At 27.0% G+C, this 21,057-nt stretch overlaps 1 protein-coding gene across 1 annotated transcript in view; it reads right to left on the reverse strand.

Moving 5' to 3' along the window:
- Positions 1 to 339: 339 nt before the first annotated feature.
- LOC145848737 (hemicentin-1-like) overlaps positions 340 to 21,057 on the reverse strand; it is a 71,708-nt gene continuing 50,990 nt past the window's right edge. The window contains exons 77-106 of the mRNA XM_082954038.1: positions 18,566 to 18,792; positions 17,112 to 17,249; positions 16,662 to 16,788; positions 16,224 to 16,420; positions 15,890 to 16,024; positions 15,463 to 15,647; positions 15,000 to 15,231; positions 14,768 to 14,890; positions 13,734 to 13,866; positions 13,424 to 13,590; positions 13,070 to 13,241; positions 11,289 to 11,459; positions 10,780 to 10,950; positions 10,494 to 10,664; positions 10,168 to 10,338; positions 9,804 to 9,974; positions 9,481 to 9,627; positions 9,211 to 9,332; positions 8,489 to 8,626; positions 8,266 to 8,400; positions 7,932 to 8,097; positions 5,907 to 6,026; positions 5,463 to 5,597; positions 4,419 to 4,541; positions 3,214 to 3,339; positions 2,920 to 3,045; positions 2,525 to 2,647; positions 1,484 to 1,604; positions 1,136 to 1,288; positions 340 to 1,015 (exon numbers count right to left, since the gene is read on the reverse strand). Of these exons, the coding sequence (XP_082810164.1) occupies positions 808 to 1,015; positions 1,136 to 1,288; positions 1,484 to 1,604; positions 2,525 to 2,647; positions 2,920 to 3,045; positions 3,214 to 3,339; positions 4,419 to 4,541; positions 5,463 to 5,597; positions 5,907 to 6,026; positions 7,932 to 8,097; positions 8,266 to 8,400; positions 8,489 to 8,626; positions 9,211 to 9,332; positions 9,481 to 9,627; positions 9,804 to 9,974; positions 10,168 to 10,338; positions 10,494 to 10,664; positions 10,780 to 10,950; positions 11,289 to 11,459; positions 13,070 to 13,241; positions 13,424 to 13,590; positions 13,734 to 13,866; positions 14,768 to 14,890; positions 15,000 to 15,231; positions 15,463 to 15,647; positions 15,890 to 16,024; positions 16,224 to 16,420; positions 16,662 to 16,788; positions 17,112 to 17,249; positions 18,566 to 18,792 (4,634 nt within the window). The 3' untranslated portion in view covers positions 340 to 807. The remainder of the gene's footprint in view (positions 1,016 to 1,135; positions 1,289 to 1,483; positions 1,605 to 2,524; positions 2,648 to 2,919; positions 3,046 to 3,213; positions 3,340 to 4,418; positions 4,542 to 5,462; positions 5,598 to 5,906; positions 6,027 to 7,931; positions 8,098 to 8,265; positions 8,401 to 8,488; positions 8,627 to 9,210; positions 9,333 to 9,480; positions 9,628 to 9,803; positions 9,975 to 10,167; positions 10,339 to 10,493; positions 10,665 to 10,779; positions 10,951 to 11,288; positions 11,460 to 13,069; positions 13,242 to 13,423; positions 13,591 to 13,733; positions 13,867 to 14,767; positions 14,891 to 14,999; positions 15,232 to 15,462; positions 15,648 to 15,889; positions 16,025 to 16,223; positions 16,421 to 16,661; positions 16,789 to 17,111; positions 17,250 to 18,565; positions 18,793 to 21,057) is intronic.

The following is a 21,057-nucleotide window of genomic DNA, read 5'->3' on the forward strand; positions in this document are numbered from 1 at the left end:
CTTTATGTTGAACTGAATTCACTGTTTTTAAAACATACTTTCTTGAATTGTAAAACATAATTTCTTGAATTGTAAAACATAATTTCTAGTATTTTAGCAAAAATTGTTTATTGATTGTTGTTACATTGTTAAATCAGAAGTATTCAAGGATACAATTTTAATTTACAAAGTTTATACTTATACTACACAATTTAATTTCAACATATATGTATTAAATTTAAACATAAGTAAACTTCAAATGTGTAGAATAAACAACACAAAACTAAATAAATACTGTATGTGTTTTTAGAATACACTTTTTTATCTACTAATCTGTCGGGTATAATAAATATATAGGTATTAGTATATCATAAAATTTTAATATTCATAAACATAATGAAGTCAAAAGTACACAAAATTACAAAAAAGGCAATAGAGTTAGATTAACATAAATTCTAAAAAATAAATAGATTTGGGTCAAAATACCCAGAGAGCCCAGAAAAGTTTTGGTACAAAAATGTATGCAAAAGGAATTTAAGTATCAAACATTACGAGTTATATTTGGTTGAAATTGAAGACACGAAAGGTTACATAAACTTAAACAAAAATAAAGTTTTGTGTTGAAATTAAGCCTTTCTATTCAATTAACTAGTGTTTTTAGCTTATAAATAAAATTTTAATGATAATTAAACCGTCTTAAACTTGTTACTTAAAAAATAAGCAAACTAATAAATCTTTGAGCAAACATTACAAAATAGTTACATTGAGGCTTAGTACTTAATATTTTGTTACGGTAAAAACGAATGGCAAACGAAAAAAAACATATTTTTAAAACTCATACTGTCCTACATTAATGTAAATTATGAATTTGGTAAAATATTCGACTTTAGTGTTATCTACAGAATAGCTGGTCGCTTGCGCTTCGATATGATACGTTCTAGATTTTTGTAATTCACCTGCTGTAGTAAACAGCACTCCCTTGTGGCGATGGTTTCGAATGTTGAAAGGTCCACCATAAGTATTACGAACTGCAAACCTAATAAGTATATGTTTTAGAGATCTATGTAAAAGAGCCAGGTAAAAGTGAAAACTAAATTATTGTTTATTAGAACGGTTAATAAAAATAAAAATATCATGTAAACGATTAAAAAACTACCTTGTATTCATATGTAGTTCTTCATCGTCAGTGTAAACACTTAATCTGACTAAGTCTTGGAAAGGGGCGATTCCATATGGAAGTGCTATAGTTTTGTATTCTATTGCATACTTTGTTTCACAATGACCTTCGGTGCATCTTTTTACACAATGTCTGTGTTTAAATTCTTTATTTGAATGGTGTAAAAGTTATATATTTTACAACATAAACATTTGATTTATGATTCTTTTATGTTATATTTTTAATAACATTGTTTTTGCACTATAAACTACACTATAAAATGTTTCTTAATCATAGATAAAAAAAAAAATTAATATGAATAACTGTATTATATTTAAACTAACTAACCCTCCCTCTGCCCTTTCGTATGATGGAGGACAAGGAGTATCTATACAAGTTGCACTTCCTCTTAGATTAAAGCACATTTTGTTTTTTGGACATCTCATTCCGTTTCTACACTCATTTACGTCTAAAAATACAAATTACGTGGTGACTTAGATCGACAAGAGCGTAAATTTTTAATCATATTTAATTTTCACTGTAATTGAAAGCCTAAACACAATAAAAAAAAAACTATCGACTTATTGGTAGATATATTAGCATAAAGATGTTTAACTTTTTATACATAGTGGATCGCGTCTCAAACAAAAAATTTAATTTTTTAGCACAAACAGCTTTTAATACTTTTAATTCTCAAAAATTCTTAAAAAGCATAGAAATTTTAGCTGATGATCTTGCACTGAAAATAATTGATTAAATTTTATACAAAAATAAAAAATAACAACTTTTTAATGTTAATTTAATGTTGTGTTATTTAATTCAATTGTATCAACAAAACTGTTTTAATTGAAATGACTTTGTTACAGAGGTATCAGTTGGCTTTGGTTTCCTAATAGTTCTTTAAATGTATAATAACCAAGGACATTGAAAATCTTTTAAATTTATATATTTTTTTAGAAAAACAGTGCAGTTTGTTTTAAAAAACTAAAAATCCTAAATATAAATATTTTTAATGCTTAATTATTTTATATCAAACAATTCTTTATAAAAGTTTTATATTCTAAGGCTACTTGGTAACCAAATTAATCTTATTTGTCGAAAGACAATACAGAAAATTAGTTCTTCAAAAGACGATATTTTGCATTAAGTTGAGTAACACATAAACTAAAAACTCTGCTTCTTCAAATTTTATTTTCTATCTAGTTAGTTTAAAAAAATCTTATTGTTATTTATCTATAATAAAAATTATTTTTTTGCTAGTTACTATAAATATTCAAATCTAGAAACTAAAAATAGTGTTTTGCATAAAACAAATAGCTTTAAACATTAGTTTGAATTATTTTAAACTCAGAAATATATTTTCTATTAATTTTTTTATTTTTCACTTACCTCTACAATTTCTGCCATTTCTAGATACGCGGTAGCCAACTGGACAGATACATCTGTAGCTTCCTTGTGTGTTGTTGCACGCAAACTCACAAGGTGGTGGTTTAAGTAAGCACTCGTTAATGTCTTATACAAGTAGTTTTGTTTAACTTGATAGGAAAAACTGACTAATACTTAATCATAAAAGAGACTTCAATGATAGACTTACACTCTACACTCAAAAAATTTTAGTTTACAGATTGAAAAAGTTTTTAAAAAATGATATTAAGATACTTTCCTAATGAAGTCGAATTTAACAATAACTAAATACCTTAAATTTTTATATGAAACGATAAAATTGTTTATGTCTATGATGTAAGAAATTGAAATATTTCATCAAAGTTATAAAACAAGCTCACCAGCACAAGTGTTATCAGTTTCTGATTGTTTAAAACCTGGTGGACAAACACAGTTATAACCACCATGTGTATTTTCACAAATCATTCCATTTCCACATTTGTGTCTCGAATCACACTCATCTATATCTGTGTTTTTTTAAGTTAAAGAAAAAGCAGATAAAAATTACTTAAAAATGTATAAGTATTTGTTAAAGCTTGTTTTAATATATTTGAAATTAATAGTGTTTAAAAACATTTATCCTCTATATTTTTATAACTATGTTTTATGCTGGTATTGTTAAAAATAAAATATACCTTCACATTTTCCTATATTGTTCTTCACTAAACCTCTTGGGCATTCGTCAATGCAACGGTAGCCTCCTCTAGTATTTTTACATCTCTGATCATTTCTACAAACATTTCTTCTACATTCATTTATATCTAAATAAAATAAACATTGTTTAGACATAAAAAAAAATCATATTCAATATATTAATGGTCACAGCATCACAGTGGACCCGAATTGCGCTGAACTGGAAATAAGATTTTTTATTTTGTAAAAAATTGATTGCTTTAAAGTATTAAAAAAAAATTCTATGCAGCACAGTAATGTACTACGTGTTTTTTAAGATAAAAAAGAAAATAATCTTTTAGAACAAAAGTTATCAGATATAAAGGAGTAGAATTATTAAATATTTATGTTTTAAACGTTTTTTCTATTTGAAAAGAGGTTTATCTTAAACTTAAAATGAAGGCAAATTAAACTCAATAATTAGCTATTTTTGTGTATATGAGTTTGTTGATGTTTATTTTAGCTTGTTTTTTTATATTAAGTTTGTATGTCTAATAAAACAATTTCTACTTAGCTTATCACGTAACAATATAAAAAGAAGTGAGTATTTTTAAAATGTCATTGTACTTGAATGAAAAAAAAAAAATATTTTATCAAAAAGCCACACATAAGTTTTTTATTAGTATTATTAGAGTATAAGTAATCCAAAATATTTTAAGTATTTAAATTTGTACGGTCAATGTGCGCAGTTTTTTCAGAAATTTCGAAGGTTTAACAGGCTTAAGACCGAATAGTTTAACAAATACATAATTTTAATTGATTTTTTTACAAAAATTACAGAGAAATTTCGATTAAACTAAAAAATTAAATTGGTAATCAGAACTTAAATATATGTTTTTAAAACTATGAAAATAAAAGATTGTTCTTCTAAGTTATTTTTTGGATGGTTTATTCTTTCACGAATGATTTTCTCAGTTAAAAGACGTCCGAATTCGTTTATAGTAAAAACTCTTCAAACGACGTTGTATATTTGAATAAGTAAGTTATAAACGGAGTTTCTAAATTTTGTTTGAAGCTCTTTTTTCATTAGAACTATGCCTTTCTGATCACCAATTTTCAAAGAAAAATCGAAAATGAAAAAAAACTTAATATTTATAGTAGCTGACCCACTTTGAATTTATAAAAAAGTATTATTATTTATTTTTAAATTTTAGTTGATGATTAAAACCTTTGCATTTTCCTTTGTATAGTTTTTTATATCCATGTCGACAATCGCATCTATAAGAACCAACTGTGTTCGTGCAAGTATGATCACAAACTCGCTCACTAGATTCGGTACACTCATCAATGTCTAAAAGTTTTATAAATCAAAAACTTTATGAATATTTATAGTAGAAATATTTTTACAAATAGTATATATAAGTTTTCAACAGTATTCGAAAGCTTAAAGTTATGCTTCTACTATGGTGTTAAAACGTTTTAAAGTAGGAATACAAATACACATCCAGAAATAAAATACTTTGAGATGTATAAGTCAGTTTCAACCACCACTAAATTTGTGATTAACAGTAATTAAAAATTATTTTAAATTAGTAAAATTTGTTAAAGCTATCTTAAATTTTTAGTTGCGTTATTTAAAGGCAGAATCACTTTCACAAAATTTATAAAAAATACTAAAAAAAGTATTCGTCTGATTAAAAAAGTTTGAATTAGTTAATAAGTAAGAGATAAGTTTTTTTTTGTTTTTAAAGTTGTGTTTGTTATAAAACATATTCGACTAATTTATTTTAGAAACATTCTACTTTGTTAAGCATAACTAATACTGTCTAAGTTTTATATCAGAATCAGAGTAAAAACAATGTAAGTAAGGAGTTTTAAAGTAAGCTTCTTACAGTTGAACACTGATTATGAACTCACTTATTGAATTTAGAAATAAACTGCTAAGGTTATTATTTGAATGTTGAAAACATACGATATAAACAAATAAAAAATATATTTTATACAGATATATTTCAGTATTTTTAACGGTGAATATACAATTGCAATGATACAAAATTTATTCAAAACTTATTATTACAGCATAATTAAAATAAAAAATAACAGTCTTAAATCTCTTATAAAAACAACTAGAATAAAAATGACTTAACTAAAAAACGAGTTTAATAAGATTAAAGCAGTTTTTATTCTTTAAACTTAAGCTTAAATAGAGTAGTTACAGTTTACGTTACATTAAAAAAAAGTTATCATTTGAAACTATAAATTTAAAAAAAACCTAGGCAGGTATTGTCATCTTCAGATCTTTTCATACCAACATCACACGAGATGACGCACTTGTAAGATCCTAATGTATTGAGGCATTCGTACGTAGGATCGCATACATATTCTTCGGTTTCACATTCGTCGACGTCTGAAACAAATATTTTAGTTAAGCATATGCAAAATTTCTTGCGGTTTAGAAAAAAAAAAGTTAAACATTAATTAAAAGAAATAAATTTTGTAGCTTTAAACTATAAGTATCTTGGCTTTATGCCAACAAATTTTCAAAGAAAATTTCGATAATGAATTACTTCTTACTTCTAGTAGTGGGCCCACTGTGATTATATGATATTTAATGCAGTAAAAAAACAAGTAACTTTAAAAATCATTTTAGTATTGAAAAACAAACAAAAAAAAAAAAAGTAAAATTAACTAAAATATGTCATATTTTAAATTAAACCATCACAGCTTCTTCCATCTGTACTTATAATGTATCCAGGTGGACAGTGACATACAAAAGAGCCAGGAACGTTAACACAAATGTGAGAACAAGGTCCATACGTAGTACATTCGTCCTCATCTAAAGATAAACAACATTTAAAAACTAAAAAAAAAATTAAAATATATAATACAAAAAATTAAATTCTTTAAAATGTATGCTTTATACTAAAATCTAATTAGTTGAAACAGATATATCTTTTTCCATTCTTGATTACAAATAAAAGTCTGTATATATTTACAAACAAAGTTTTAAGTGAAACCTCATGATAAATTGTTAAAGTAGTTCAGAGTATTTTTATTACATAAAAAACAAACTAAAGTTTAAAATATTGTACAGTAGGATATAAAAGATACACAACTTCAATGAAACTAGATATATTTCAAGAAATTCTCGTCAGTAGAGTACAAAATTAACAAGAGATAATATTTTACAAACCTATATAGTAACCAAGTAATTATAAAGTAATCTAGAGATTAATAAAAGACAAAAGAAATTAGTAACAATTAAAATAATTTAAGTTTAGTTACGTTATAATTAATCTACAGTAAAACTAAACATAAAAAAAAGAAAACAACACTTATAAAGTATTACGAAAATAAAGAAACAGAATAGTCAAAATTATTTTGCTGACATAAAACAAGTTTCCTTAACAAAATACAAATAGCTTCTAATTTAATCAAATCGTAAACATCACTTAAAGTTTTGATAGTTTGAAATATATTTAGATTATAACTGTTTGCACATGTTGAATTGTTAACCAAATGTTCCGCAATCGATGAACGTTTAGATACATTTAAAACCTTGACCGGTACACCATCTTTTTTATCTGAAAAGCATTCTCTACACTCTTTGATACATGCTCTTTTATCCTTTTTCTTGAATGTCTAGTTGTTAATCCAATATAGCTTGCTTTACAACAGCAGCTGTATTGGTAAATTACCATACTTTTGTTTAACGTTGATATTGGATCCTTACCACCTAGTGTTAATAGTGTTTTAGAGGTAAAGACGATTCTAAGGTTTGCTGCATAATAAGTATTTCTTATCAATTGTCTAATTTTCTTTTATAAGACATATAAACTAAAATATGGTAATTTACCAATACAGCTGCTGTTGTTAAGCAAGCTATATTGAATTAACAACAAGACTTCTTTTGAATAGGATAAAAGAGCATGTACAAAGAGTGTAGAGAATTTTTGCTTTTCAGAAAAGAAAGATGATATACCGCTCAAGGTTTTAAATGCATCTAAACGTTCATCGATTGCGGAACATTTGGTTAACAATTAAACATGTGTAAACAGTTATAATCTAAATAGATTTAAAGTTATTAAAACTTGTGGTAACGTTTTCGGTTTGATTAACTTAGAAGCTATTTGTATTTTGTTAAGGAAACTTGTTTTATGCAAGCAAAATAATTTTGACTATACTGTTTCTTTATTTTCGTAATACTTCATCATATAAACATTTTATTTATGTTTAGTTTTACTGTAGATTAATTATAACGTAAGTAACTTAAATGATTTTAACTGTTACTAATTGCTTTAGTCTTTTATTAATCTCTTGATTACTTTATGATTACTTGGTTACTATATATGTTTATAAAATCTTATCTCTTGTTAGTTTTGTACTCTACTGACGAGAATTTTTTGAAATATATCTAGTTTTATTGAAATTGTGTGTCTTGTATATCTTATTGTATAATTACTGGTCACTTATGTTCCAATACTTGTTAAAATAAAGTTGAGTTTTTTTAACTTCAGTCATAAGTTATTTAAAAGTATTTTAAAACATATAATTTAAACAAACTATTGTTTTTAAAAAAAATTATACTAGATTTAAATAATTTTTTTTATGAGGTATTATTTTGAACAGCCAACTTTATGTTATTTATAAACTAAAAATAACTTTAAAAATTTACATTGTTTTTATGAAACTTTATTTGATAAACTTTTTTAAGTTTTGCTACTATATGTTTTCAAATTACCGCTACAGTGTTTTCCTGTTTTATCTAAGGCAAAGCCGTATGGGCAAGTGTCACTGTATTCTCCAGGTGAAATTGTAACTTGAAGACTAAATACCAAATGTCGTAGTCTGTAGTCATACTTCACCTCGATGTTTTGCGCAGAAAGTGTTTCAACTAAAAACGGCATCTAAAATTGTAGTAAAACTTTTACATAACAGCCTTTTCAAAAAAAAAAAACACCATTTAGATTTCATTCTAACTAACATATGAATGATTACTAATTAAAATTAATTTTGTAGAAAGTTTTGTATATAAACAAAAAATAAATTAATAGTTTAGTATGTTTATAAAATACATTTCCGTAAGATTCGTTGTACGAAATAGTGTGGTTCCAAGTGTATGGCATTATAAAATTGTCCAAAGAAATTAGTCGGTCAGAAAATGCGTACAACGATCCAGGACTGGTTTGTATATAATCTTCTGTGTAATCCTATAAGAAAATATTCGAAAATATGCGTGTTGTTTGAAAAGTATATTTACTTATTAATTAATTTTTTTTTAAATAGTTACATATGTACCTTTATGTCTATCTGTGTGTCAAGGTCAACCTCAGGAACGTATCCTTCTAGATAACTGTTCATTATCAGTTTTCCATTAGCATCTAGACCTTGGCATTCATGCTTCATTCGTACTATCTCACCGGCAGGAAACTCCACCTATAAGTATTTGTTCGTTTGTTAAACATCAGCCAATCTAAAAAAGAATTTTTAATAAGTATAGCAGTGTGTAAAGAATCAAATAAAAAATTAAAGCAGCTTGTAAACATGTTTGGATAGAAACTGTTAATCTTTATAAGATTACTTTACACTATCATTATTTAAAAAATATCGCTATATCATTTAAAAAAAGACCACAATTTTCCATTTTGTTATACGTGAAGGTTAGTAAACTTGCTAAGTTAGTAATCAAAAAATGTTTTTTAAGGAGGATATATATTTATATTTTAATAAAACCTTATTAACACTATAGAACATTATAAACATAATAATAATATATTGACTTGGCTGGAATAAACTAAAAATATCTAATAATTAAACTGAATTTGTGTGCATAGAGCTTGACGTTAACAAATCTTTATTAAGCATGGTGTTAGTTAAAATATTCGAAGCAGTTTTGTAAAAATAAAATTTTAGGCAATTAAATACTTGCACTTAAGTTATTTTGATCAAACAATGTTTAATTGAAAGCTATAATAATATTTTTATATTTATATAAGTAGCTATTTAATACATAAACACACCATTATTTTTCTCATAAAGTTTCCTTTCGTTAGCGAATATCCGTTGTAAGCTCCGTCAACTTCTTTAGCAACAGTCCAATAAATTGGGCTCAATACTGAAACCTGGCTTTTTAGGTATGCTCCTAAACATCAAACGTACAAGTTTAAACTTTTTTTGAATGAAACTTTTTAAAGATGCGTTTCTTTTAGAATAATTATCAAAAAAATTAAACAGGAAAATTTCTAATATCTAGTTATTTGTTGAAAATTTTAATTAGCTGTTTAGCTAACCGACAGTTGGTGGAATGTTTTCAATCCTAGCTTGAAAGTCAACATACCCATCATCTGATTTACTAACATTTGCATAAATAGGTGAACCTCCAAATTTGATATCGTTGATAATTCCAAACAAAACTCCAACTGCAGAGCTTGGCTCTTCTATATTTCAAAGTACTTTAAAACGTAATTTAAAAAATTGTAAATATATATATATATATATATTGTTTTACCACCGAATATTTGATTCATGTGTTGATATAAAAACTAACCATACAGAATTTTTCAAAAATCCTAAATGAAACAGTCAAAATATTTTATTACAGGTATATATATACCTTCACAAACAGTTTTAGTGCACTTTTGTGATTGTGTTTTATCACCAGCACAAGGTTTACCACCATTTTCAGCTTTTGGTTGGTTACAATATCTCTGTCTAGTTTGACTCCCCGATCCACAAGTCTTGCTACAGGAGCTCCATTGTGTCCAGTCTGACCAGTTTCCATCGACTTAAATTAAAAAGAAAAGTGCATATTATAAGAATAGCTAATGAATAAGCTTTTATTTTGTTTTATTTTACTACAGTAAAAATTGCTTTCTTGTTTGTTCATTTTTAATGAAGTTAAGCTTAATTTATAGGTTTATTGTTACCTAACAAAAAACAGTTTAAATGTCAATTATTTTTAATCAGTCATGTAAAACTTGGGCATGGTTGTAATCCACATCCTTTGACTTCGGCATCACTTCCTGTACAAAATCTTCCTCCATATCTTGGTGGTGGACTCGTACAAGCTCGGTATCTATGCATTTGGCCTCCTCCACAAGTACGGGAACACTCTTTCCATTCTCCCCATTCTCCCCAATTACCGTTGACTAAAAATTTTTATAATTAAACGTAAATTATAATTTCAATTTAAAAAACGATAATGTTTGAGTGTCAACAAATTTTTTTATATACTATTATATAATTTATTTTGAAAACAAACATACAATGTTTTGGTAACAGTAGTTTCTAGAGGAATACTTACTTGGACAAGGATCAGTGTTGCAATTATCAATTTGCTCACTCGACCCAACACATAATCTTCCTCCATTTTGTGGAGCAGGATCAGAGCAACTTCGCACTCTACTACGCATTCCTCCTCCACAAGAAGCGCTGCATATTCCCCATGAACTCCACAAAGCCCAGTTTCCGTTGACTTTATAATATTTAAACATTTAAAATACTATAAAGAAACAAACAATTAGATCTATAAAGTTTAAAAGCTCAAAAAAAAAACACAATTGGAAAAACAACCACACAAAGAACTCTACCTGGACAATCTCTTAGATTACATGATCTTGATGAAACTCCTACACCAGGACAAGTAGCTCCTCCTCCGGAAGGTTCCGGATCAGAACATGTTCTTTTCTTTATTTGAGTAGATTCACCACATGTTGCAGCACAAGGTAGCCATGACCCCCACGAAGACCAGTTTCCATCAACTTAATACAAATGAATAGAAATATATTAAATTGTTTTATTCTAATCTGGTTTGTAGTGTTCCATACTTCAAAGATAAAATACAGCAATGTATACTTATGATATAAACCAAACAATAGTCTGAGGATGACTTTAAGCATATAAATTTCAGTTTATAACTTATTAATTTATTGTTTAGTTTATACCATAAATTTAAATAAATAAAGATATACAACTATCGTCATTTACTTATTTATTTAAGTTTTGTTTCAGTAACAACTTTTGAAAAATCTCAGAGTAAATTGATTGGTAAAAACTAACAATCATAAGCTAGGCGTATCAAAAAGAAAAATGTTATTACCTGAACAAGTTTGACGGTTACAATGTTCACGTTCAATTGCTTCTCCTTCACAAGCTAGTCCATTAAACTGAGCTGGAGGGTCGTTACAACTTCTAGTTCTACTTCTTATTCCCTTACCACAGGATACTGAACAACTTTCCCAATCTTTCCATGTGCCCCAATTTCCATTTACTAAAAGAAAGTAAAGTTTAAAACGATTTGAAAAGAAAAACTAATTACAAAAAAAGTTTGAAATATTCATATTGAACTTACAAAAGTTTTAATTCACTTTCGTAGTTTTAAGTACTAGCTCAAATAAAAGTAAATGATTAAATTAAAACGTGTATTTTAAATCATCCTATAAAATTATTTATTTTATTTTAGTTTTAAAATATTAAATCAAGATATGTTTTTTTAAAGTATATTAACATACAAAAACATTTTTTGTAGTAGTAATTTTTCATTTAACTGTAGATTTTTTATAAAAAAAATTCTGTGAAATCGTTTACTTTATATGGTTTTCTGGAAGATTTTAGAATTAATAAAGCTTAAAAATCGTATAAGACTTTAGCTTTTCTACTAACTGTAACTTATTTACATAGTAATGTTTATTAAAGAAACATCGGTAATTTTTTTTAAAAAGTAACACAAAAACTTGTAAACTCAGTTTTTAATATTTTTCCTTATGTTCATAAACTTAAAAAACGATAAACTAAAACATCGGTGAAAGTCTACAGGGCCTAAGCCTTGACTTTCGTATGCCGTGAAACAATCTCAAGTTAACATAAGGTTTGACCATACCAACTCGATCATCAGACCACAATACGAAAGTCCATGATTAGGCTTTGTAGACTTTCGCCGATGTTTTCGTTGATCGTGTTCAATACGATTGTACCAGCTGTCTTGCTTAGTGGACAATGTATTAAACGTTGCACGACAAAAGACAATGCTGACGTCACTAATCAACACCAGCAAACGGTTGCCTCATGATTTATCATTTTAAATCCTTAGTAAATCGATGACTTTACGTTTTTCGGTTGTAACTAATAAATGATTTCTAATAAGAACAAATCCGGTCTCACTCTATCAAAGCTTGTGGTCTGATGATCGAATTAGTGTAATCAAACCTTATGTAAACTTAAAAAATACAAACTAAAAAGATTAACATTGATAAATTTATGAGCTACAATAAAAACTACCGAGATGTTTGAATAATAAGTTTTAAATTACAAAGTGTTTAAGTTAGGTTAAAGTTTTGAAAAGAATGAAGTATGTAGTTTAGTAAACTTTAAAAATACACAAAATAAATTTAAAATGTCATTACCTTTTAGTTAAAAGTATACTAATTAAAACATGAAAAAATGCGAAGCGACAACCTCTGAAAAATTTAAAGTAGAAATTAAGCAACACTTAGGAAAACTTTTGAAAGTTTAAGAATAAATAAAACCTTTTGAAAGTATCAGTAAAGTTTAGGAGTTGGTGATATTTATTTTTATTATTTTTATACATTTGTTAAGTAGTTTACTAGGTTTTAAAATCACAAATATTCAAAAATATAAATTTAAGCCTTTGTCAACAAAAGATCCTAGCGAAACAAGTTCACTTCAACGGAGCTATGAAATCAAGTTATGTACTTCTTGATTTCATAGCTCCGTTGAAGTGTGTTAATCCGTTAAAACACAGAAACATGTGTTAGTGTAATAAAGAAAGGATACTGTATAATTTGTTACTATAAATACAAATGTTTTAGTAAAACAATTTTTGACTAATATAACAGTTCAATAATTGTTTTAAATACTTACTCGGACATTGGACTTGGTCACATTCTTTTTCTTCAACAAACTCGTTAGGACAAGGGATTCCCCCATTAGCAGGTGATGGATTTGTGCAAAACCGGATCCGACCTTGAACTCCGTCACCACAAGATGTTGAGCAAGATCCCCATGTCGACCACTCTGTAAATCCACCGTTAACCTAAGAGTTAAAACATAAGTCCAGTTATTTAGCACAAATATGACAATAAGAAAAATAAACTAAGGTTAAGTTAAATTCTACTAACAGCAGACTTGACTTAAAGTAATCTTTCTACGCATTAACAACAGTTCTTTCATAAAAATACTGTGTATTAAATCAGTTAATTAAATAAAACTAAATACCATTACTACAACTCTTGCTTCTTGGTTAAGAGCGCCTAAGAAGTTGCTGACAATACAAAAATATGAGTTTGTATCGTCAAGGCGACTAGCTACCACACGAAGTGAGTTGTTACGTAGTAATGTTATTCGGTCATCTTCTTCAACAGGATTGGTTCCCTTGAACCAAACTGTAAAATTTAACAAATATTTCGTTCTAAAACAACTAAGTACTTGAGGTTTTAAAAAATATATCTAAAAACTAATTTTAGAAGTTTTTTACCATTTAGACTACTCAGTTCTGTAAAGTTAAAACTGTTTTAAATTAACTAACTGATGGCAGGGGTTGGTACACCTTCTGCTTTGCAATTTAAAACAATGGTTTCACCAGCATCTAATGTTACATCAGTAGGTCTGATAATCCATTGGGGAGGCATTTGCAGTGTTAATGTAAAAACACGCTCAGCCTGTAGTATTATATTAACTTAAGTATAAAAGAATAATAAATAGTACTTATAATTAAACACTAAATTCTTGAGTACTTAATTTGTTAAGGTTTATAACGTTTCTCTTTGGCACTTTAACAACACAGTTCTTCTAAGTTTTAGCTGGTTGTGTGGTACAGATCTAACAACAAGTTTTAACTTATTAGAACTGGGTTACTAATAAGGTTTATTTTAAAATCTATTGTGTAAAAACAAACTTTATTAAAACTAGCAACTAAAATATTGTTTACATCAACTTAATCGTTTTTATTTAAAAACTATAATAAAAAGATTTATGTTTGGTCTAAAAATTCGAAAATAAAAACACAGTAATAATTTTACTGTATAGAATAGACAGAAAATCTGTAAACATAACTTTTTAGAAATGGATAAATTTGTGAAAATTATTATTTACAAATAACTTAACAATGTTATGTAGTAAAAAAAAAATAAATAAAAAATATGATATAAGTTTAAGAACTCCCAATTATAAAAAAATTATGATATGTTCAAATTAAAAAAAAAAGTTAGTATTATTAAAAAAAAAACTTTTTAATTCATATTAAAATTACCTTTATTGAAAAATATAAAGTTATCTTTCAAAAAATTTTAGGACAACTAATTTATGTAGTATTTTAACTTTTCAAAAGTAAAATGTTCTATATTTTTATTAATTAATAAAATTTATTCTCAAAAAAAAAATGCTGTAAATTTTATAAGTTAAATTAATGAACTATTTCTATTAGCATTAGGTTTTGCAATTGTAGTTATTAATTCCTGTCACAGACAGTTACAGAAGCAAAAAAAAAAAAATTAGGAAACTGCTAATTAATCATATGTTACTTGTTAAATATGCTTTTGAGTTTAAAAAGTTAAAACTAACGCTCCCAATGTCGTTAGACGCTATACATGTGTAATCACCAGCGTCGCTTTGCACTGTTTCGAGTACCTTTAAAGTTCCATTTGAATACAACACGACACGGTTGCTTTCTAATGCCGACAAATCCTAGAGCAAAAAAAAGTTTTAAAGATCATTATGTTGAAGAAACACTTAAAAATTTTCATTCAGTACGAAGTTTAAAAAACTATATTCTAAAATTATTCAAAAATAAAACTTTTCCATCTTTTGTCCAAGTAATTTTTGGTTTAGGGTCAGCCTTAACGAGGCAGTGTAAAAGAGCATTGTCTCCGACTCTACTGATTGTTTTAGGATTTCTGGTATCATCGATGAACTCAGGTGGCTGGTCAACAGTGACGAAAGCAACTGCCATTCGCTTGCCTGCTTCATTAGATGCCTCACACATGTACATACCAGAGTCTTCTGTTCTTGCTTGTTGTACTTCCAGTCTATTAAAAAGTATGACGTTTTGTAAAATGCAGTGTGTTAAAGTCCTGATAACTTAAAATATTAGCTTTAAAATTTTAAAAGTCAAGCTTAAAAAATGAAACGATTTCAAACTATCTTTCTTAGTTTGAAAATATTATATTATTTAGGTTATAAAGATAATCAAATATAAAATATTAAGCTTACTATTTTTTTATCATAGTATGTTTTTGTTTATTTTTAAAGCAACTTACAAACTTTCTCCAGGAAAACTTGTCAGAGAAATTCTTCCTCCGCTAATTAGAGTGTTTTGGTACCTCCATGTAATAGTTGGAGTTGGAAACCCAGTAGCAGAGCAATAAAGACTTATTCTTTCACCATTCTTTACGTGGCGGTCTTCCGGTCCGTTTGTAATTGTTGGAGCAACATATACTACTACCTGTTTTTTATATTTTATGTTTTTAATTTTGCATTTCAGGTTAACATATATAGAAAAAATATTGTTAAACTAATCTAATTAGTAAAGCTGTATCCAGTCTAGTTGTTATTGATAGATAAAAAAAAAGTGTTAAGTTTTTAATATTTTTATTACTACTATGATTCTATTTTAAAGCATAAAATGCTTTAAATTTTGAAACTTAAGTTATTAAATGTCGTTTTAAAATAAGCTACAAAGTTTACTTCAAATTCAGCAGTTGTTCTTCCGACAGCATTTTGGGCTTCAACTACATAATGACCTGCGTCAAGTTGAACTGAATCATCAACATTTAAGCTTCCGTCTTGTAGCATATTTATGCGACTATCCAATGTGTCAACCTGTTTTTTTGACGATAAAACAAACATATTAAGTATTATAAACGCATAAATTTCAGTAGTTGCTATATTGTGGTATATATGTTATTTAGGTTTAGTTTTATGGATGTGTTTTACTAATTTCAAAATTTTGTAATAATATTTTTGACCGAAAGGTAAATGAAGCAATTTTTTACTTTATGCTTAAAAAAAAAAGAAATACCTTTAAATTATCACGTGACCATGATATAACAGGTTTAGGAACTCCAGTCACTGTAACTGACATTTGAAATGATTCTCTCTCGCTAATGACTATCCTTGACGGACCACGGATTTCAATTTTAGGGGGAGACTGAACCACCAAATTGATCTGTCTATTAATAACACCAGCGTAATTCTTTGCCTCCATCGTGTAAATTCCTACAAATTCAAACCCTATTATTTTATGTAGTCTTTTGATAAAAAAATAGGTTTAATATAACAGATTTTTATCTTTTTTTTATTGTTAAAAGTTAGACTATATTTTAATTTTTAAAAGTATTTTTAGGTGAGCTAGTATTTATATAATTGTATAAGATTATATTATTTTATTATAATCAATAAAAGAAGTTAGAATGTTATGATTGAAATTAAAAAAAATGTTTTAAAACAAAACCATTACCATCATCATCAAAAGTTACTACAGGGATCTGAAGTGTTCCTTCTTCACTATCCAATACAGTGTTGTTCATTGTCCATGTTATTACAGGTAGTGGGTAACCAGCTACATGTACTGGTATTGTGAGAGTCTGTTATATTTAATAAATGTAGTGATTGTATTGATACAAACTGTATGGCAAGATCATATATAAATTTTCAGTAAACGCAATTTCATAGCAATTTCTACTTACTGTAGACTTTAAGTTGTAAATAACATGTAATTAAGATAACATAAACAATAAAGTTTTATTTTTGTTAAGTAAAGATTAAAAGTCCTAGTTTTTCATTAGGAAAAAAAAAACTGATTTTTAAAAGTTTTAATTTTAAATAAACTAATATTACTTAACGCAGTAAAAAATTATTTATTTGCAGAAATTGCATACTGTCATTATAACTTAAAGCAACTACTAACATTTCCAGCCATAATTATAATTTTCGGAGGCAGTTCTTCTAACAATCGAGGAATAGTATAAACTTCTACAAGTACATCAGTTGAGTCAACACCTGCGACGTTTTGGGCAATACAAGTGTACATGCCTGCATTTTCTGGCTGAATATTAATATAAATTTACTTATCTTAAAAAAAAAGTGCTGTTTAGAACTAACTAAAACTTATTATATGTTATTATGTTGTTTACTTATGCTAAAATAATAAAATATAAGCGTTAAGACGACTTTGGATATAATTGGTTGTAGACAAGCTCTTCTCGATTCGTACCAACATCAGTAAGTTGACAAATAAAACTTAGAATAAACTTAACTCATATAATCAAAAAGTATTAAAACTTATCGTTTTAGAGCGTAAGACATCTTATATATGAAACAGTAAGTGCTGTTTTAAAAAATACATGCTGCTCAAAGTTTTTATTTTGCAAATTTTTTATATATACTAAATAAAAGTAAAGTATATAAAATAGTAAAATAAAAATCTTTAACAAAAAACTTGGTTTAAAATAGTTTTACTTGTTGTAACACAATTAATAGAAAGTTAAGTACTTAAAAAACTAATTTTATACCGTTTCGTTTGCTTTTACAAAGATATTATTTCCAAGCTTAGTTTCTAAATAAAATGTTTAAAGTAAAGCGTAATTAAGCTTAATTTTTCAAAATTAAATCTAAAATTTACAAAAGCAACTTAAGAATAGTATTCTAATTTAGAGGAGAAAAAAAGCATTTTGATATTGATATACTTAAATTAAAGAATACATAAGAACGAAATAGGTAAAAATTGTTGTAAAAAACAGTTTGCATATATCAAAATCAATTTAGTAAGAAGAAAAAAACATGTTTAGCAATTAAGCATTAAAAATTAAAATCAGGATCTGTTTTATAAAAATATAAAGTCAATGATAAAAGAATAATCTAAAAAGCATACTTTTTTCTTTCTTTCTAACTTACTTATCAATAAAAGTGTTTTTAAAATAGTTACGCTCATTTTACTAACAACTGACACTAGTTGTAAGTAGATTTAGTCTTAATTTACTCTAATCCTAGTTTACTGTGCTACCGTACAAAACAAATAGTTTAATATAGCTAAATAGTTAGAGTTAATTAAAGTTTAAACTAGATATATTCATTTACAGTTATAGGAATTAAAGTTTCAGCTGTGTGTGATGAAAAAAAATCTATGTACACAAGATTATCTGAAGGAAAAAATTCAGTACATTAAATAAAATATATTGTTATTCATATTTTACATCAAAGTCAATAACATCTAAGAACAAAAATTTAAATATTTCTAAACTAATAGCTTAAAAAGAGTTCAATGAAATCATTTTATAAGTTAGACATTTTTTAAGTTTAAAAAATTATGAGCTTTCAGTTGATTAAAATATAGGTAATACTTATATTATGCTTAAAAAAAACCGTTATAGCAGGAAACTGTAGCGTTCCATCTTTTTTAGTTATTGAATAGTCTTCTACATTAAATACTTCTTTTGCTTCTTTCCTCCATACTATAACAGGATCGGGTATACCAATAGCTATACAAGGAATATTAACATTATCACCTGAATGTGCTTTAATGTGGGGCTCCGATGACAAAATTTGAGGAGCTAAACGGACTTCCAAGCTAGTTTCGTATTTTGCCGTACCTTAAAAGTTAAATTAAGTTTTTTCTATTCTACTTAAATTAAAAAAAAAACAAAGGTAAAAAAAAATTTAACTAATAAATTTTATCTTTTTTTCGTTAAAAAGTTAAATCCGAAAAGAAGTATTTACATTTTATTTGAAAAACAGAGCAAATTAAACTTTTTTCTACAACTTAAAGAGTTTACAAGTACAAAACATTGTAAATTTCGATAATACAATGACTTTCATAATAAAAAAAACCAGATTTAGCTTGTTTCCGTTTCAAATAGGTAAATAAAAGGTTTTTGCAAAACTATCTGCTTAAATGCATTAAAACTACTTATAAATGTTAAAAAATTTAAAGTGTACTATAAATTTTTAGGAACTTTTAGTTAAATTTACAATTTTTTTTCATTAAAAATGATTTAGTACCAAAAGTAAAATGCAAAGTAAAGTTACATAATTATTTACTTTAACACTAACTGAAATTTAAAATGCCTTAGCCAACAATTTTATGAAAAACATTTAAAAACTTAACACATAAACTTTTTAAGGTAAAATAATAATAAAGGTGTAGAATAAGTAGTTTTTTGTTTATAAAAATAGATTTTAAACAAAAAAACTAAAAAGTCAAAAAGAAAAGGTAGATAGAATTTATGTATTAAAAACATTACTAACTAAACTACTTGTGAATATATATAAAAAAGAAACGAACTACTAAGCAAAAGTGAACTTTGTGGTTCTTTTGTATAATAGATACATCACCCAAACTGTCTTGTCTGATTATATAAAGTAGTCTAGAATAGCTTTAAGTATTGATAGATAAAATTCACTGATAAGTTATAAGTTAGCACAAAAGTATTTTACAATAATTATGTCTAACCTAAGTAATATAAATGAAAAGCTGCCTGCAGCGGGTCCTAAGCATAAGCGTGCTAGAAAGTCACCCCGCCTGCAAAAAGGTCAGGTTGACAATATACTCACAGAAAGTCGACCAGACCCAACTGAGACTTTGGATGTTGGCCCACCAACATCCATAGCTCATAATGGCGTCCTTTTCGGTGAAAACCACCAATCTTCTAAACAGTTAGGTGAGTTAGAGTCTGATAAAAGTTAGATTATCCCAGGAAAACCACCAGGTAAAACTATCCCAGGAAAACCACCAGGTAATGAAATATAATATTAAAACTAATACTTTGGGGTCACATCCTAGTCAGAATGACATAGATAATACCTATAAATTAACAACCTCAGATTTAAATACTCACAATATCATAGATAAAAATTGTAAAAATATAAATATAGGGTGTAATACTAAAAATAAAACCCATAGGGTCCAATTTAATCAGAATGACAAAAAGGGACAGTATAATCAAAATATTTTTGAGGGTAGTCCCAGTTATAAATATACTGTACCCACAAGTCATTCAGAATTCACATTTGAGCAAGAGCAACAGAGGGTTGAAATTAAAATCTTGATTCAATAAAAGCGTTTGCAAGAGTTACAGTTGCAACAAAAGAAAAACATACTGGCAACCATGAACAAGAAAACTCAGCAGATTGAGTTAGAGATGTTAGGTAACTCTAGTTATGAAATTACTATGCAACAGAATTTGTTATTACATGCGGGAGATACATCCTACAACGATAGGTATAGGGAACAAACATTAAATAAAAGTTTCAATTGTGCACTTGGTTTTTCTAAAAGTCTTATTTCCTTATAACCTAGGCATAGTAAAAAAAAAGTTTATGGTCAAAAATAGAATTTTAGAACTTGAATCCATTATAAAAATAGATATTGATGGTAACCCAAGAGATAAGTTATTTTGAAGATATGTGCCGAAGTCTTAAAATATTTGACCAACAAGTAAAGTACTAGGTTCTCACTTCAATCTGGCCACATAGGGACGTCAGAAATTATTATACTTCAGTTGACTATGAAAAGAGAGACTACCAAAGTCTGATAGATTATTTGTCAAACAGAGATGGCCATCTAGGGAGAGTTTTTTTGCCCAAACCTGATTTCAACACTTTAAATGGCCAGGCTCTTTAGAACTTGAAATAAAAAAATTAGAAGCTGAAATGAGAGACAGTGATACCCTGAAATTTTTTTATACATTTACCTTACTTCTGACCACTTAAAAGGAAAAATAAGAGAAATTCTTAGTTTAGATGTCAGCAATTTTAAACGCCGCTGCAGAAATATTTGTGATGCTCATCAATAGCGCACAAAAGAAGCAGCTAAAACTATAAGTTACAGTGGTTATAGGTCTAATCAAATAAAGGTT

This window comes from Thalia democratica, chromosome 1 (genome assembly GCF_965202585.1).
Source record: "Thalia democratica chromosome 1, ktThaDemo2.hap1.1, whole genome shotgun sequence".
NCBI classification, from domain to species: Eukaryota; Metazoa; Chordata; class Thaliacea; order Salpida; family Salpidae; genus Thalia; species Thalia democratica.